The sequence below is a fragment of the Eriocheir sinensis genome, chromosome 13, assembly GCF_024679095.1.
Source record: "Eriocheir sinensis breed Jianghai 21 chromosome 13, ASM2467909v1, whole genome shotgun sequence".
Classification (NCBI taxonomy): Eukaryota; Metazoa; Arthropoda; class Malacostraca; order Decapoda; family Varunidae; genus Eriocheir; species Eriocheir sinensis.
The window spans coordinates 23,411,812-23,430,590 of record NC_066521.1 but is presented as its reverse complement, the minus strand read 5'-3'; the positions used below and the strand labels follow the sequence as shown (position 1 = coordinate 23,430,590).

Sequence of the window (18,779 nt, the reverse complement as noted above, 5' to 3'; positions counted from 1 at the left end):
TAATCCTGTTCATATGTTCTTAATGTGAATGTTAATGAAAGTATATAATGGAGTTTACATCGATTTATAAAGAGGGAGAAAAGTCTAAATATGTGTTTCTCAGGAGCTGCCGCGTGGACTGACTGATTGACTGACTGACTGGCTGATTGACTGGCTTCTCTGTCCTTAATCTAACCCCTCTGTAACCTAAAGGTCATTAGAACACACGAACATAAGGGAAGTGCAAGAGGTCAGTAAGCTTATAAAGGGAGCTCATGTAAATCCCGTCTTTCTTAGTAGTAGTAGTAAAAGTAGTAGTAGTAGTAGTAGTAGTTCTTTTTCTTTCTCCTTCCCTTCCCATCATTCTTTCCTTTCTCTCTCCCCTTCCTTTCCTTCTCCTTCCCTCCCCTTTCCCTTCCCTTCCTTCCCTTTCTTTTCCTTTCCCTCCCTCTCCTTTCCCTTCTCATATGCCCTCCTTTCCTTTCATTACCTTCCCGTATCTTCCCTTCCTTCCCTTCCCTTCATTCCCTCCCTATATCCCTTTCCTCGTATAACTCAAGTGCCTCGCCACGTAGCACCATAACATGACATTGTGGCTCTGGCAGCTCCGTAAGTGCGTCTATTAAGTGGCTTAAGGAAGTGTTGTGTAGCGTGACGCCGTTAGTCAATGGTCACGAGGCTCACAGTGACTCCTCATTGGCTAAGATTCCCACCTTGCGTCACGCCGAGCCAATCGCGTCAGGCTGATCCTCGTCTTGACCAATGAGGCTCAAGTGTGTTAGGCGGGTGGGAGGCGCGTGTTAGGTGTTGTGTTGTGTTTCGTTACCAAGTTACGTACACACACACACACACACACACACACTCACACACACACACACACACACACTAGCGGTCCATTAAACATAATTATTCATAAGTATTGTGCGATCACCGCTGACAATTGCTATGACTTCTCGTGCGCTTCGATCCTCCTCGGGCCTGTGATATGACTCCCCTTCAGCTACCTATTATGTTCCTTCCCTTCCTTTCCCTTCACTTCCCTTCAGCTACCTATTATGTTCCTTCCCTTCCTTTGACTTTCCTTCCCTTCACCTACCTATTATATTCCTTCCCTTCCTTTGACTTTCCTTCCCTTCCCTTCCCTTCACCTACCTATTATATTCCTTCCCTTCCTTTGACTTTCCTTCCCTTCCCTTCCCTTCACATACCTTTTATGTTCCTTCCCTTTCCTTCCCTTCCCTTCACCTACCTATTATGTTCCTTCCCTTCCTTTGACTTTCCTTCCCTTCCCTTCACCTACCTAATATATTTCTTCATTTCATTTCCCTTTCCTTCCATTCCTTTCCCTTCATATCCGTTCCTTTCCCTTTCCTTTCATATTTCATACCTTCCCTTCCTTCCCTTCCCTTTCTTTCCCTTCCCTTCACTTCCCTTTCCTTATCCTACCCTTCCCTTCACTTCCCTTTCCTTCCATTCCCTTCCCTTTCCTTCCCTTCCCTTCTCTTTCTTATTTCATACCTTTCCTTCCTTTCCTTTCCTTATCCTACCCTTCCCTTCATTTCCCTTTCCTTTCCTTCCATTCCCTTCCCTTTCCTTCCCTTCCTTTCTCTTTCACATTTCATACCTTTCCTTCCTTTCCTTATCCTACCCTTCCCTTTCCTTTCCTTCCATTCCCTTCCTTTTCCTTCCCTTCCTTTCTCTTTCACATTTCATACCTTTCCTTCCTCTCCTTTCCTTTCCCTTCCCTCCACTTTCCAATTTAACTTCTTCCCATCCCTTCCTTTCATTTTCATTTCCTGCCTGTCCCTTCCCTTCGCCTTCCCCTTCCCTTCCTTTCACTTCAGTATTTAATTCCTTCCCTTCCTTCCCTCCTCTTCGTTTCTCTTCACTTTCTCATTTCACACACACACACACACACACACACACACACACACACACACACACACACACACACACACACACACACACACACACACACACACACACACACACACACATGTTACGTCATTGCCTGTCACTCCAGACAAAATGGAGTCCAGGTATTTTGTAGCAAACAGATTTTTATTTATGTTTAACCAGACTTTGCAACATAAAAAAAAATAAAGTGTTTTGATAATATATTTCAAGTTTTTAGATTTAGCAACCTCGGTAACTTAAGTATTGATATCGTTGATTATTATTATTATTATTATTATTATTATTATTATTATCATTATTATTATTATCATTATTAGCATGCGGCAATCAATTTAACCCAATGTATTTTTTTATGTATATGCAAATGTAGGTGTGCGTGTGAATGTGTGTGTGTGTGTGTGTGTGTGTGTGTGTGTGTGTGTGTTAGCCTTGCCTTGATTACTATTCAGCTCCCTCCTTCTCTCCTTCCCTCCCTACCTTCTCTCTCTTCCTCCCCACCATCAATGGTCCAGTGTAACACGACTGACTCCTTCAAAAAAAAGCTCGACCGTCACTTCCTTCAACTTAATATCAACTAGAGTAGAAATGCAACGTTTTGGAGCCTTCTGATTAATGTAAAATCACTTAGGTTTAAGGACAGACCACCTTGTCTGGACCATGGGGTCTGTGTGGTCTGATTTTCTATGTAATTCTATGCAATTCCTTTCCCTCCCTACCTTCTCTCCTTCCCTCCCTACCTTCTCTCTCTCCCTCCCTCCCTACCTTCTCTCTCTCCCTCCCTCCCTACCTTCTCTCCTTCCCTCCCTCCTTTCCCTCCCAACCTTCTCTCTCTCCCTCCCTCCTTTCTCTCCATACCTTCTCTCTCTCCCTCCCTCCTTTCCCTCCCTGGCTTCTCTCCTTCCCTCCCTCCTTTCCCTCCCTACCTTCTCTCTCTCCCTCCCTCCTTTCCCTCCCTACCTTCTCTCTCTCCCTCCCTCCCTGGTAAGTATTCTTGATTTACGCGCCTTGATTGTAACGCCGAGAAAGTTATTGGCTCGTCTAAGCATTGTGGAGTGGAGTCATGTGGAGGGGGTGGAGGTGGTGGTGGTGGTGGAATAAGTGGTAACCTGTACACGGAACCACAGTCACACCAACGTTGACAAATTATCGTACTCACCGCATTGTATTTTCGCTTAAGTTTCTGACCACATTTCTTTCCTTTTCCCTTCCCTTCGATCCCTTTTCCATTTCCCTTCCTCTCCCTTCCTTTTACTAACCTTTCCTTTTCCTTTCTCTTCCCTTCCCTTATAATATGGCAGAAAAAGAACGAAATCCATCAATATATTCTTAACAGTTTCAACCACAACTTTAATGGACCATCGTACGAGAGTTTTGGGGCCTAAAAATGATGCTTATACAATGTTCAGTACGATTATTTGGCACAACTCTCAACGCTGCCAGATGTGCGACAAGGCTCTCAATAACGCTGTAATTTGTTCCTCTGTACGATATATATGAGGCAGCGTGCGTGCGGCGATGTGATAGTCTTCTGGGACGCGTGATTTTTAAAGAACAGTTCGTAAAAGTGGAGCACAGAAGCGGGACTTGGCAGAGTATGCATGTGTGTATGTGTATGTATATGCATTAGGTGTTGAAATAATGACTTCTTGGGTTAGTTAAGGGAGAGTATTGAGTCAAATCTCCACCCGAAATTGACCTCTCTTTTGACCACTCATCTATTCGCTCTTTCATGGGGGGAGCGATCAGCGGTCTTTTTTTCTCTCTCACTACTACTACTACTACTACTACTACTGCTACTACTACTACTATTACTACTACTACTACTACGACTACTACTACTGCTGCTACTACTACTACTACTACTACTACTACTATTACTATTACTACTACTACTACTACTATTACTACTACTACTACTACTCCTACTACTACTACTAGGAGACGCTCAACAGGTGTTTGTGTGGACTGTAATGTGCTAGTAAACTTTGACCCTCAGTATAACATTATGTATAAATAGACTTTGAAACATAAAAAAAGTTTTTTTCCATTGAGTTACTTCCTTTACTGCAAAAAACGTTGTTAGAAAAGAGCTTCAGTAATGTCGAACTACCTTTTCTCAACGTACATACGAATATACTAATCATTATATATCATCGGTAAACAGCGTAGAGGTTTAATACGCCAGAATAAGTTAAACCTGCAACAGGTACTACATTAATACAATTTAGTTTCAGAAACGTCGATTCACCGCGTAAGTATGTGTAAAAAGTCATATATTTACGTCACGCCACAGTAAACACACTCGCTACATTAATATTTGTGACCCCGACAAAATTCTTGGCTATATAACAGAGTTGCCAAGCTGAAACAATAATGCTTTGTGTGTGTGTATGTGTGTGTGTGTGTGTGTGTGTACGTGTGAGTGTGAGTGTCTTGGTAGCGCACAAAAGCAGTCTTGGGGTAAATATTTAAGTCATGCCGCAATAAAAGCACACACTACATTAATATTTGTGACTCCGATAAAATTCTGGCTATATAACAGATTTGCCAAGCTGAAACAGTAATGCTCTGGCTGTGTGTGTGTGAGTGTGTGAGTCTTGGCAGCGCACAAAAGCAATCTTGGGGTGAATATTTGATGGGCGACGCTACCCGCCCCGCCAACATGTCACACGGCTGATCAAGTGGTCAATTTTTCGACAGAGAGCAGCGGCGTGCAAGATTCATGCCGTGGCGTGACGCAGCCCCGTTGTCTGTTCTGATTCCCATGATCGATGACGTGTGTGTGTGTGTGTGTGTGTGAAATGGAAAAGTAAAGAGATAGGAAGGGAAGGGAAAGGAAGGGATGTGAAGGCTGTTTAGGCAAGTTACTGTATCGCTAACGTCAGGCACATCACACATCCCAACAGCTGTCCCCCCGCGTAAGTTCCAAAAGTTCAAATTAAGAAAAAATTAAAGCAGTAAAGACCCCGAGCCAAGTGAGGTGTTGCAAGGTGTTAGTGATCTCATGTTTACATTACGGAGACTGTCAAGGCAGCAGATTGGGACGTCTAGCGATCATCATGACTCAGGAACACATGGTACCCAAACACCCTCGCTCATTTCACATCCAGACTAGCTCAGATAAGAGTCGGAGGCTGTGATATAAACACGTACGTCTTAGGCATTACCCTTTGGTACCGTTGCTGGGAGCTCGTGAATTCAGTCAACCCCAAAAACGTGAGTGTGTGTAGGCATGTACTGTAGAGTTTTAAGGTCATATTTTTACGCATTTTGTCACCAAAGCACGCACATTAGACCAGGCTTTCGTAGGCGTTGTGGGCATTTCCAGGGGTAGTTTTATGACCCTGATGGTAGTTTGGCCCTTTTTCTGTGCCGTGAACGTGAAAAAAACACTCATGAGAACCCGATTAATCTTCTTTTTAGCCTTTGGAAATAGTTGACATGAGATCTTGCAGTCACAATAACATTTCAATTACACTTACTAATGTAATATACGCACGGGCGAACGTATTTAGTGTAGAGGTGAGTAATTGTCTAGAAATATGGTAATGATGACAAATTATTAACCACGAAACATTTTAATTTATGATAATCAAAAGTATAATCCACACAGCGTTGAGGGTCATAACAGCCATTTCCCATGAACAGCCACGCGCGAGCTGCCACAAACCAGTTCGCTACATATACAGGTCACGTGTCTGGGGTCCCAAACGTATTGTCATGCATCAAATGAACGTGTGCGGATAGGTTTTTCTGCATCAGATTAAAGGTGGACAAATACGGTTTCCTGCATTGAGAACAAATGGGGTTTTATGGGTTGAATAAATTAACGTTTCGGTCTTACGGGCAGCACTGGTCACCCTGTCACGCGAGTAGCAGTAAAGTGAAAATCCATCGTGGCTGCCTCACACAATACACTTATAAGAGCATCAAGGCACCGCGCTCACGTGCATCTCTCCGAGGGAATAATGTGCGATCGATAGCAACGGTAAATCACGCCCCGAACATACATAGCTGGCTGGCGTGCGGGATTTCTTTCACCCGCGACTCGCCACGGAATCAATTATTATGTTTCCTCGCGAACTGAATTACCGGATCAACAAGAGCGGACGGTCCATTTGAGGGTGGACGCGAGGTGACGGATGGAGGGAAAAGGAACAGTGTATCCTGTCACAAGATATATATATATATATATATATATATATATATATATAGAGAGAGAGAGAGAGAGAGAGAGAGAGAGAGAGAGAGAGAGAGAGAGAGAGAGAGAGAGAGAGAGAGAGAGAGAGAGGGAGAGAGAGAGAGAGAGAGAGAGAGAGAGAGAGAGAGAGAGAGAGAGAGAGAGAGAGAGAGAGAGAGAGAGAGAGAGAGAGAGAGAGAGAGAGAGAGAGAGAGAGAGAGAGAGAGAGAGAGAAATTTAATCAACGACTGAAAACCATGACAAAAATAGTACAGAAGAAGGGTCACACTACCACCAGGGTCATTAAACTACCCCTGGAAATGCCCAAAACGCCTACGAAAGCCTTGTCAAATATGTGAACTTGGCCGCCGAAAAGTTTGAGAGCGCGTGGCTATAGCTGAGAGCCGCTGAGTAACTTAACCATGCATGGCCGGGTCCGTAGAGTTTACCGCATCGCTGCCTCGCTAACGCCCAGCTCGTAATGCACTGATTCCTCGTAAAAATCGGAAAGCTGGCGACACTATGGTGGAAATCTTGCTCAAAATACCCGCTTATCACATTCGGCAGGCACTAAATGTGACAGGAGATTTCCCGAGACTATAATACATTAATCTAGACTAGAGTTATAAGCTCCTGCGGGATATTCTGGTCATAAAACATCACAAAGCTTCTAAATTAACCTTCCTCAACCCCAGGTGATACAGGGGAGAGACTACTACCCAGCTAGGATCTTGCTATTACCAGGGCCTTACTACTATCCAGGGGCTTGCTATTTTTACCCAGGGGCCTTGCTATTACCCTCCATATATTTACATTCGTGGTACATTTTATAGCTACCCTTTCTCTAGTTACCTATAGGCTTACTGTTTCAACTGCATCTTTCATCAAGTAAGTGGAGAAATATTTATCAGTTTCAACAGTGAGAGAGAAGGACTTAAAAATAACGCTGGAGAGCAATGATATCTTAGATGATGATTCTTATACTTGGCAACATCCGCCACTCTCGCTTAATTAATATAGGGAGCGCGTAACGTACTGAGGACACCTTGTGAATAATATATATGCTGTTTAGTACCTCTTGCCCAGTCTCGCTACCCATGTGTGTGTGTATATACCTAGTTGTATTTAACAAGCTGTGACATACGGGAAAAGAGCTACACTCGCGCTGTCCCGTCTCCATATCTGCTCTTATCCAACTTTTCCTGTGTGTGTGTGTGTGTGTGTGTGTGACCCCATGGTCCAGACTAGGTGGTCTGTCCTTAAACCTAAGTGATTCTGCAGAAGGCTCCAAAACGTTGCACTTCTACTCTAGTTAATATTAAGTTGAAGGAAGTGACGGTCGAGCTTGTTTTTAAAGGAGAGAGAGAGAGAGAGAGAGAGAGAGAGAGAGAGAGAGAGAGAGAGAGAGAGAGAGAGAGAGAGAGAGAGAGAGAGAGAGAGAGAGAGAGAGAGAGAGAGAGAGAGAGAGAGAGAGAGAGAGATACACGTACACTCTTCCTCCCCTGTATACATAAACATCCACAGATTCACCTCAACAACCATCACACAGACCTTCTAACAGGACACGTAACAAATATAACGAGCCGTTGTGAACCCTAAATCCGTCCCTTTAAATCACCTGTCCAGCCAAACGTAAACAATAACAAACACCCTCCGCATACCTGAGTGACGGGCAGGCAAGGAGGTGAGGGGAGTTTTGACAGTAAAAATAATATGACAGCTGAAGATATGTGTGTATGTATAGGAATGGAGGAGAGGTAGAGAGAGAGAGAGATACTTGTTAATACTATAATGTCTATCTGTCAGTGTTGTAAGCTCCCCTTCGGCCCCTTTCTCAGGTGAGCCCGTGCAGCCAGGATGGGCGGCCCTTCCAACTCCTCCCTGAGAAAGGCCCCGACAACCCCTCGCCACCCTGACAACACAGCGCCTAGGCCAGACTATTGGGTCCTCCTCTATGTACCTAACTTGATCGGTAGGAAACACTGGACTAATGTCTTCTCCTCCTCCTATCTTTGTCCTGTCTCTCTCTTCTTCATTTTCCTGCATATATTTTCATCTTTTTCATCAAATATGCGTGTTATGCACCTATACCCTGCGCATTATAAATCAAAATCTCCTCTTACTCCTCCTGGGGCTTCGTGGTGCAGTGGTTAGCACACTCGGCTCACAACCGAGAGAGCCCGGGTTCACTTCCCGGGCGGAGTGGAAAAATTTGGGCGGCTTTTCCGATACTCTACGTCCCTGCCCACCCAGCAGTGAATGGGTACCAGGTATTAATTGGGGGTTGTGTCCCGTCTCCTGGGATCTGTTCTCTTCTCCTATAATTCTTTCCCCTTCTGTCTCTCTCTGGCAAATGACCACAGATGTTGCGCCAACTAAACCAAACTTTCCAACTTTTTCCTACAGCTCCTTTCTCTTCCTCTTCCTTTCTCTCTCTATTTTCCCTCCTTCTTCCTTCTATTTCTCCCTTTCTTTCTGTATTATCTCCTCCTCCTCCTCCTCCTCTTTGACATTCTTCTACATATACATTTTTCCTCCTCTCCCTTCTTTGTTTCTTCCCTTCCTCCCTCTCTCTCTCTCCAATCTCTCCTCCTCTTCCAATTTCTCCCTCTCTCTCCTCCTCTTCTCCATTCTGATTCTAGGTTTTGTGCCTGATTTCAATGTATTCTGATCCCACTGTTGTGTATATTTTCTTATTCTGATCTTATTCCTAAGTATTTCTCTTCCACCATCAGAGAACTCCCACATTCACAGTAATAATAATAATAATCATAATAATAATGTAGAGTAATATTAATACTCTCCTATGCTGTCAACGTAACTTAACATGTTTCAGCCTTATAATAAACTACCTCTCAGTAACACATTATTCTAGTATACGTACTTAGCTAATCAAGATACTTTGCGCCCCAGACTCTTGTAGCATTGTCTAATATCACTAATGGAGACTCTTAGTAATGTTATGCTAGATATAGTGCAATACTGACCTCATTAATAGAGTATGTATGTACCAGCTAATACAAAATTCATACAACAGGCCAGGGTTCATATTTTTAAACAATTCAGCGCCCCAGGACACATATTTGACACAGTTTTTGTAGGAGTTTTGGGCTTTTCCAGGGGTACTTTTAGGACCCTGCTGGTACTTTGATCTTTTTTCTGTACCATGAACCTAAAATAATACTCATTAGAATGCAATCAATCTCCTTTCTGGCCCTTGGAAGTAGTTTATGTGAGAGGCGAGAATGTCTGAGAATACCGTTCCAGGACAGTTTGCATTCCAGGTGTTAAAATTACCCTTGCATAGACCAGCTGTTGTGAATTAATTTCCATGTTGAAATAGTATAAGCTACAATAGTGCCCTCAGCTTCTCAAACTAAAAGGTGGGAAGCCAAGTCCAAAATTGCAGAGAAACCAAAATTTTCCGAATGCAAAAAAGCAGTCCACAAAGTTCCGTGTCCGAAATTGGAAAGAAACCTAAATTTTTTCAACGCAAAAAAAAGGTCACGAAATTATCAGGTGAAGTAAATTAAATGCAGTAACTGGAACATAAAGACAGCGCATATATAATGTTAATGCAAAAAAACACTAGGAAATTAGATTTGGGCCTCAAATTATCGTACATAAAAGGAGATGAAAAGTAAAATGCAGTATAACTGGAAGATAAAAGAAAACTATGCAAAGTAAATCCACAGAAACATTGCCAAAACACTGTAAAAAAAACACTAGGAAATTAAAATTGGGCCTGAAATTATCACATGTAAAAGGAGATGAAATGTTAAATGCAGTATAATTGGAAAATAAAAGAATACTATGCTATGTAAATCACAGAAATGTTGCCAAAACACTGTAAAAAATAAAAATCGTGGAAGACGTTATCTTATGTAAACACAGATGAAAAATTAAGTGCAGTAATCAGAGTATAAAGACAACTAATATATGATGTAAATACTTATGACCAATGCAAAAATGCTGTAAAAAATCAAAATTGGGTCTTGAGTCATCTTACATAAACAATATGAAAAATTAAATGCTGTAATCGGAGTAAAAACAAAACTAATATATGATGTAAATGTTTACTACCAATGCAAAAACATAGTAAAAGATCAAAATTGGGTCTTGAGTTACCTTACATAAACACAGATGACAAATTATATACAGTGATTTAATAATTACGATAAAGACAACTAATATATGACGAAATGTTTATGACCAATGCAAAAACGCTGTAAATAATCAAAATCGGTCTAGAGTTATTTTACGAAACACAGATGAAAAATTAAATGCAGTAATTAAATAAGTAAGTAAGTATAAAGACAACTAATATATGAAGTAAATGCTTATAACCAATGCAAAATGTTGTAAATAATCAAAATCGGTATTGAGTTATCTTATGTAAACAGAGATGAAAATAAAATGTCGAATCAAGTACAAAGGCAACTAATATATGACGAAATGGTTATAACCAATGCAAAAACGCTGTAAATAATAAAAATCGGTCTTGAGCTATCTTACATGCGTAAACACAGATGAAAAATTAAATGCAGTAATCAGAGTATAAACACAACTAATGTATGACGTAAATGCTTATAACCAATGCAAAAACACTGTAAATAATAAAAATCGGGTCTTGAGTTATCTTACGAAACAAATATGAAAAATTAAAAGCTGTAATCAGTACAAACACAACTAATATATGATGTAAATGCTTACAACGAATGCAAAACGCTGTAAATAATCAAAATCGGGTCCTGAGTTATCTTACGCAAACACAGATGAAAAATTAAATGCAGTAATTAAATAAGTAAGTATAAAGACAACTAATATATGACATAAATGCTTATGACCAATGCAAAAACGCTGTAAATAATCAAAATCGGGTCCTGAGTTATCTTACGTAAACACAGATGAAATATTAAATGCAGTAATTAAATAAGTAAGTGTAAAGGCAACTAATATATGACATAAATGCTTATGACCAATGCAAAACGCTGTAAATAATCAAATCGGTCTTGAGTTATCTTACGTAAACACAGATGAAATATTAAATGCAGCAAGGAAGGAAGGAAGGAAGAAAAACAAAGCTACATGCAAAACTACTGTAAACATTAAAATTGGGCATCGAGTTATCGTACGTAAAACCAGTTAAAAATTAATATATAATAATAATAATCATTATAAAAATAATAATAATAATAATGGCAAATATATACGAATCCTTGACAACAATGGGCGAATACATATGTTATTTTGGATCTTGATCTTGTCAAAATTTCCAAAAACCTATAGTTTCCGAGTCCGGCTGATTGCGATAATTCTGTCAACCATGTCAAATATATGTGCTTGGGTGCTGAAATGCTTAAAAAATGACTTTAAAACTCTAACCCAATATAAGTTAGCTCATAGTCATTCCCAACCCTGATTCCTAATGCTGTCCCACACGCTAACGCAAAATTCACACCCGACAGGTTACATCCGGCTCTCCCTGCTCTTGCTAGCCTTCTGTTTGCTCCATTCCTCCTCTCCCGCTTGGTTTGTGAGCTTCTACACTGGATCTATTGTCCTCGACGGGTTTGACGGGTTTGCCGCACGTAAACTCCACCAGTGTTCTCTCTTTGGAGCGTGGGTCAGTGCCTATGTGTGTGTGTGTGTGTTTAGTTAGTGTATTAGTTTGTGTGTGTTTGTTAGTTTTCGCTGATCACTTTGTAGAAGAAATGCCTTGTCTCTTCATCTGATCTTTCTGCATTTTTCATTTTGACTTCCTCTCTTTTGTCCCTTTATATATCACTTTTTTTTTCCTGGCCCCACAATCTTTTAACCTATGTATCTGTGAAATACTCAGTGCCTGTGTGTGTGTGTGTGTGTGTGTGTGTGTGTTGGGAGGTGTTTATATGTGTGAATGTGTGTGTGTGTGTGTGTCTGTACTCCCATTGAAATAACACCTCCACTTAGTGTATATTCCCTAGGGATTTATCTTGTGTTAAATAGAGGGTCTTGTACTGTATATATTGAGAGAAAGATGAGTCCAGCTCGTGATCAGGCCAGGGTGAATTATATACCTACAAAAGTCCCATCAGTTCAAAAATTGATAAATCCCATTGAAATAACACCTTAATTTTCCTCTAATTTCTTTGCTCCCTATCTTGTTATATGGAGGGTCTAATACTGTATATAGAAATGGTTTACTGTTGTGTTGTGTGTGTTTTTGTGATGCTATATGATTGCTGTAGTGCCATATAGTAGTTGATTTTGTGTGTGTGTGTGTGTGGGTGTGTACGAGTGAGTTCGTACATGTGATTCAGCTCGCAAGACATATTTTTTTCCTTGACAGTTTGATGTGGTGCTTGACAATCTGAGTCGCGGTCTTCTGTGGACGCACATCCATCCGGTAAGTCTCATCCTGCCCCTTGGACTGTTTGGGGGTTAGATTTTTTTTTGAATACGTAACTTGAATTCTCCACCTCAAATTGACTGCTCTTCCACCCTCTCATTCTTTTTTCCTTTGTCGGTTTAATCTTTTACAGCTGTTTAACTTCTTTCAATTCTGTATCTGCTGGTATGTCATCCAGATGTAGTCTCCGAGGCCACTAACTTTCATTTTTTGCATCTCTGCCAAGTGGAGATTTTGATATAAAATGTTCTGTATCTTCCGTTCCTCTTACTGGCTTGCTGTCTATACTAATTGGACATTCTAGTATAGATTTCTCTGTATTGTTTATTCCTGTTACTGGCTTGTTATCTCTACTAAATGTCCTGTATCTTCTATCTCACATACTGGCTTGTATTTCATAGCTGCTGTATCTTGTCTCTGCCCTCGAGTGGACGACATTCTGCTGCAACTATATCCTGGGAGCAGAGTGGCAGCAGACCTTCACGCAGGGCAAAAAGAAGGGCTTCAGCTACTTCATTTCCCTCCTCATGGCACAGAGTAGGTGGTTGTGTGTGTGTGTGTGTGTGTGTGTGTGTGTGTGTAATGCAGGGCCCAGGTCATACATGTCCCACTTCCTTATGCAAGAGTTAACTGGTATTTTTGTTCTTTCATCTTTCACTGGTAAACTCAGCAAAAGCAAGTCTTGTCTAATATTCGTTTAACTTTCTAATGCAAGAGTTAACCAATATCTTCATTCTTTCATCCCTGTCACTACAGTATTGATCAAAGCAGGCCTTGTCTTGAATATGTTTTACTTTCTAATGCAAGGGTTAACCAGTATCTTCATTCTTTCATCCCTTTCATTGGTATACTCTGCAACAGTCCTAATCACATAAACATTCAAGTTCCTGATGCAAGAGTTTACCGGTATCTTCATTCTTTCATCCCTGTCACTGGTAAACTCTGCAACAGCTCTAATCACATAAACATTCAGCTTCCTAATGCAAAAGTTAACCAGTATCTTCATTCTTTCATCCCTTTCACTGGTAAACTCTGCAACAGCTCTAATCACATAAACATTCAGCTTCCTTATGCAAGAGTTAACTTTTATCTTCATTCTTTCATCCCTTTCACTGGTAAACTCTGCAACAGACCTAATCACATAAACATTCAACTTCCTGATGCAAGAGTTAGCACGTATCTTCATTCTATCATCCCTTTCAATGGTAAACTCTGCAACAGTTCTAATCACATAAACATTCATCTTCCTAATGCAAGAGTTAACCAGTATTTTCATTCTTTCACCCTTTCACTGGTAAACTCTGCAACAGCCCTAATCACATAAACATTCAAGTTCCTGATGCAAGAGTTTGCCGGTATCTTCATTCTTTCATCCCTTTCACTGGTAAAGTCTGCAACAGCCCTAATCACATAAACATTCAGCTTCCTAATGCAAGAGTTAACCAGTATCTTCAATCACTCATCCCTTTCACTGGTAAACTCTGCAACACCTCTAATCACATAAACATTCAGCTTCCTGATGCAAGAGTTAACCAGTATCTTCATTCTCTCATCCCTTTCACTGGTATACTCTGCAACAGTCTTAACCAAAGCACAAGATTTCATCACTTCACTCTTTTTTCAGACTGGCGTAACCCCCTGGGAGTGTTGGTGATCCTGGGGCTGCACGTGTTTCCCTTGTGGCTGTTTGGCATCCAGCACGGGATCTTTGCGTCACACCTCACCTTCGTGCCATCGAGTGTACAGGTTGCCGGTAAGCAGGAACAGTACATCTCACCATTGAAGGTTTAGTTTAGTTATTTTCAAACCTACAATAGCAAGGAGTAGAGGTGACACAGCCTGCACTTAAACAACCTACAACACAGCCTTCGCTAACCTGCAGGCCACAAGGTTAGATAGGAGACTGACAGACACTAGACTTCACCTTTTGTATAGTGTCTTTCTTCTGTTGCACACGGCTTTCTACTCTAGCTCATTCATGTGCTGTCCAAATCCCTTATGCAAGAGTTAACCAGCATCTTCACTCACAGATACTAGAGTTCACTCCTTTTGTTGCACATGATTTTCTACCTTAGCTCATCCCTCTGCTCTCCAAATCCCTTATGCAAAAGTTAACCAACATCTTCATTCGTTCACCCCTTTTGCTGCTTAACTCTGCAACAGACTTCCTTCGGTCATATTCCTACTGCTTATGACTTCAAACTCCCTCAAGAGGTGAGCATTAACCGGTAGCAGCAGGGATCATGTTTCTAATGGTCCCTCTAAGCAGAAAAATGAGAAAAATCATCCCTCACACAAACCATTTCATAATATACATCAAAGCATTTGTGATCAGATTATGTATCATCTATTTTGGGGGTTATTTCATGGCACAAATTTGGCCTGTCGCTGCTACGGTAAAGCTTACAAATTTGGCCTGCTGCTACACGGTAAAGCCACAAATTTGGTCTGTCGCTGCTATCGGGTTAATACACTCCTTCTGAAATTGAGCTCTCTCTTGACCTCTCCCATGCTGTTTTCTTTGACAGGAACAGCACCTAGTAGGCTTTTTATTTATTTATTTATTTTTTGCCCTTGAGCTGCTTGTTATTGGAAAAAAAAGTCACCCGCCAACTGCTCCCTCACCCTCTATGCCCATCCTCACTCATGACCTATAGTAGCAGAGGTCACTAAACTAACTCTTGTCTTCTCATCCAATCTATTTTTATATGAATCAATCCTTGTTGCTATTGTTAAGGGATCATGTTTATGTTTTTGTCCTCTCCTTTTTATTCTTCGTAAGTTTTTGTAACTTTCTTAATTTTCACATCCATGTCTGCTCATCAAAGGGGCTCTGTTTTGGGTCTATATCAGTTTATATTTTCCCTGGGTGCCCTTTCATAAACCTCAATAATAATAATAATAATAATAATAACAGTAATAATAGTTAATGGTTTTGATCTTTCTGTACTCTCATCCAATCAGCAATGACTTCATCATGCAGGGGTCAGGTTGGGCTTTAGTAGTTGCCTTGATCCATGTCTCCTTCTCTAATGCTGGTGTGGTGTTGACAGGCCTGGTTGTGCTGGGGTGTGGGCGGGTGCTGTGTGGCATCGTGGAGGTGTGGTGTGTCGCCTCTCACACCAGGCGGCTCTTGGTCAACTCCTCCCCAAGATGAACGGACGTCTCAGGGGTGCAGAATCTTCCCACACACAGCATGAGGCCTTCTACTCATGCAGGAATCACGTAGCAGTAGGAATTATATGTAGAAAATAGCTCAGAATAATAACCTCCTATGTACTCATGCAGGAATCACGGGGCAGTAGTAAGTATATATGTAGGAGACTGGTCGCAGTAGTAATCTTCCCACATGCAGCTTGAGGCCTTGAACTCATGCAGGAATCACGTAGCAGTAGAAATTATATGTAGACATAGCTCAGAATAATAATCTCCTATGTACTCATGTAGGAATCATGGAGCAGTAGTAATTATGTAGGTAGGAAGCAGGTCGCAGTAGTAATCTTCCCACACGCAGCTTGAGGCCTTGAACTCACGCAGGAATCACGTAGCAGTAGGAATTATTTATGTAGGAAGCAGGTCACAATGGTAATGATAATATATGGAGGAAATAAGAGCTGTAGAATAGGAGATTTTGGCCATTCTCATCTCAGGTATTATTTAATTTTTTTTTCGAGGTGCTCCCCATTGGTGACACAGGCGAATTTTATTTATAGTGGCTGTCGGTACTAAATGAAGCACTCAGAATTCAAATGGATGCTGGTACGATAATGTTTTTTATGCTCTAAGTAAGTAAGCGATCAGCATCTTCACTCTTTCATCCCTTTCATTGGTAAACTCTGGAACATCCCCATGCTGTCAGAATCCCTTATGCGGGAGTTAATCAGCATCTTCACTCTTTCATCCCTTTCATTGGTAAACTCTGGAACATCCCCATGCTGTCCAAATCTCTTGTGTGGGAGTTAACCAGCATCTTCGCTCTTTCATTGGTAAACTCTGGAACATCCCTATGCTGTCAGAATCCCTTATGCAGGAGTTAATCAGTATCTTCACTCTTTTATCCCTTCTGCTGGTAAACTCTGAAACATCCCTGTGTTGTCCAAATCCTTCATGCAAGAGTTAACCAGCATCTTCACTCCTTCATCCCTCTTTTGGTAACAATATGGCACTGCTGATGAAATTGGCCAGACTTTCTTGTTCTATGGCTCTGAAGGATACAGGGAATTACATACATGCAGCAATCAGGTAGTAGTAGTAGTAATAATAGTAGTAGTGGTAGTCGTAAAAATTGTACATGACTATATTCTTCCATGTCAGCCTGAGTTCAGGTCTTGTTGTAGTCTGCTGGTAACGGCCTCACGGAAAATGCTGAATATTTATTATGCCTCCGATGATTTTTTTCTATATGCCTTTACAATAGTTGTATATTATATTGACAAAAGTGAGGTGGAGACTGTGAGGTTCGGATGTGAATATATGTTTTATTGACTATATTTATTCTTTGGTAGGAAAAAATTATAGAGTTGTGTATTTAAGAGCTATAACAACACAAAATACATTTATATATGAATTTATTTCTTTTAACTTGCCGTATTGCTGTTAAATAATAATAATAACAGTGATACAGAAATTTATACATGAATCTCGCTTAATGCATTTCTATTTCTGTAACGACTTTTAGCATATTTATATCCAGAGGCATGTGAGACACTCTTTTATAAGGGACTCAGTGTGGCGTGCATGGCCGACAGTGTTGTTGTGTAGCTGCTGTGTGTTGTGAAGGAGTGTGTTGTGTATGGCACCAGTGTTGTGAGGGAGGGAGGCAGTCCGTCACTCTGATCAGTGTTGGCCCTAGGCAGATTCGGCATCAATCTACCTCATGTTAGCTTTGTGAGTTTTAAACTTCACAAGGACATAAGGAGACTTCAAACTCCAACTTCCACTCATTAGCTCTGAGTCAGTAGGTCCTGGGGCACATTTTTACTCTTGGAGCTTTAGGTAGAATATCACAACTGCCAACAGATGGACAGTTTATCCCAGTAGTACAAGCCACACACTATACTATATTAGAACTCTTACCACGTTATTTTAGCATGCTGTGAGCTTACTGTAAGGTAGTGGTTCTCAGCCTGGTTTAGCCCACAGAGTCCACAGAGGCATAGACTACCAGCTGAGAACCACTGCTGTAGGATCTGTACACTTGCCTTGCTGCAGTTCAAGGCACAAATCCAAGGCAGCTAATAAGGTGCCCTGGCAGTGTTGTGCTGTACCAAACGTCCATATATAAAGCATAAGAAAAGCATCATCTTCCATCCACATTTTATTACACCTTATCACCTAATAGCTGCATAACATTACTCAAATAAAACCATTGGATCCCCACGTCATCAGTTTATTCGCTAAACTTAAGACTTACTGAGGAAACTGATGGATAGGTCGAGGGATTATATTGTGACACTTAAAGTAACAAAATATATAAACTTTACAGTCTATTTACACCTTTGGCTTTGGCTACACGTATTTACAGTATTCATTGAGCTGCCTAGCGTATCTGGGTGTGACCTTTAAGGGGGGAGTATTAAGACATTCCTGGAACCAAACTGAATAGATGGCGCCACTATAAACACTTGTCTGTGCCATGGGCTTGGGCCAACCGCCAGGCTCCTATAGAAAGCCTACCAGCACTATTGGCCAGGGCGTAAAAAAAAATATATATAAATTAGTATAAAAATAAAACTGGCTTGCCGGCAAATATTCACTGCTTGTGTTTGAGAGCGAGAGAGGCGATGGGGAACTTAGCTATCTGAGAGCCATTGAAAACAGAACCCAAACATCCAATACTGGGGTCCTAAGAGCGACTATAAGTTTGAATTTCCACACACTGCAAACTTTCACATTTTCCTAGTCCCACCGTCCATTCTTAACCTGGTAGCAGCGGGATCATGTTTCTTAATGGTCCCTCTAAGCGAGAAAATGAGAAAAATCATCACCACACAAACCATTTCATAAAATATATCAAAGCATTTGTGATCAGTTTATGCATCATCTATTTTTGGGGGTTTATATCATGGCACAAATTTGGCCTGTTGCTGCTACACGATAAAGACACAAATTTGGCCCATCGCTGCTGCCAGGTTAAGGGTACAAACACTGAACATTTTTTGAGGATACCAGGTTTTTCAAGGGGCCCTATCTTACTCTGGCTAGGAAACACATGCCTTCCTACCCTCTGGAAATTCTTTAATATCCCTGGTCTTGAAGTGCTCTATTCCTAATGGTACAAATACTGAACATTTTTTTAGGATACCAGGTTTT

The 18,779-nt window shown here is 41.1% G+C and overlaps 1 protein-coding gene across 2 annotated transcripts; it reads left to right on the top strand.

Moving 5' to 3' along the window:
• The first annotated feature begins 5,025 nt into the window (after positions 1 to 5,025).
• On the top strand, positions 5,026 to 18,369 carry LOC126998234 (uncharacterized). Of its 2 annotated transcripts, none has more exons than XM_050859718.1 (7): positions 5,026 to 5,112; positions 7,915 to 8,048; positions 11,545 to 11,702; positions 12,408 to 12,464; positions 12,869 to 13,004; positions 14,092 to 14,220; positions 15,521 to 18,369. In XM_050859718.1, exons 2-7 carry the CDS (start codon positions 7,934 to 7,936, stop codon positions 15,622 to 15,624), a joined length of 699 nt encoding a protein of 232 aa, XP_050715675.1. In that variant the 5' UTR covers positions 5,026 to 5,112; positions 7,915 to 7,933; the 3' UTR covers positions 15,625 to 18,369. The 2 variants fall into 2 exon arrangements, with proteins under 2 accessions (XP_050715675.1, XP_050715674.1); XM_050859717.1 differs by lacking the exon at positions 5,026 to 5,112 and adding an exon at positions 7,595 to 7,760.
• Positions 18,370 to 18,779: the final 410 nt, after the last annotated feature.

What these genes read in the sequence shown, in the direction of transcription:
- LOC126998234 (XM_050859718.1), top strand. Translation starts at nt 7,934, where the DNA reads ATGGGCGGCCCTTCCAACTCCTCCCTGAGAAAGGCCCCGACAACCCCT. An exon ending in TGTGGACGCACATCCATCCG is followed by an intron (nt 12,465 to 12,868) that starts GTAAGTCTCATC and finishes TGTATTTCATAG; the next exon opens with CTGCTGTATCTTGTCTCTGC. An exon ending in ATCGAGTGTACAGGTTGCCG is followed by an intron (nt 14,221 to 15,520) that starts GTAAGCAGGAAC and finishes TGGTGTTGACAG; the next exon opens with GCCTGGTTGTGCTGGGGTGT.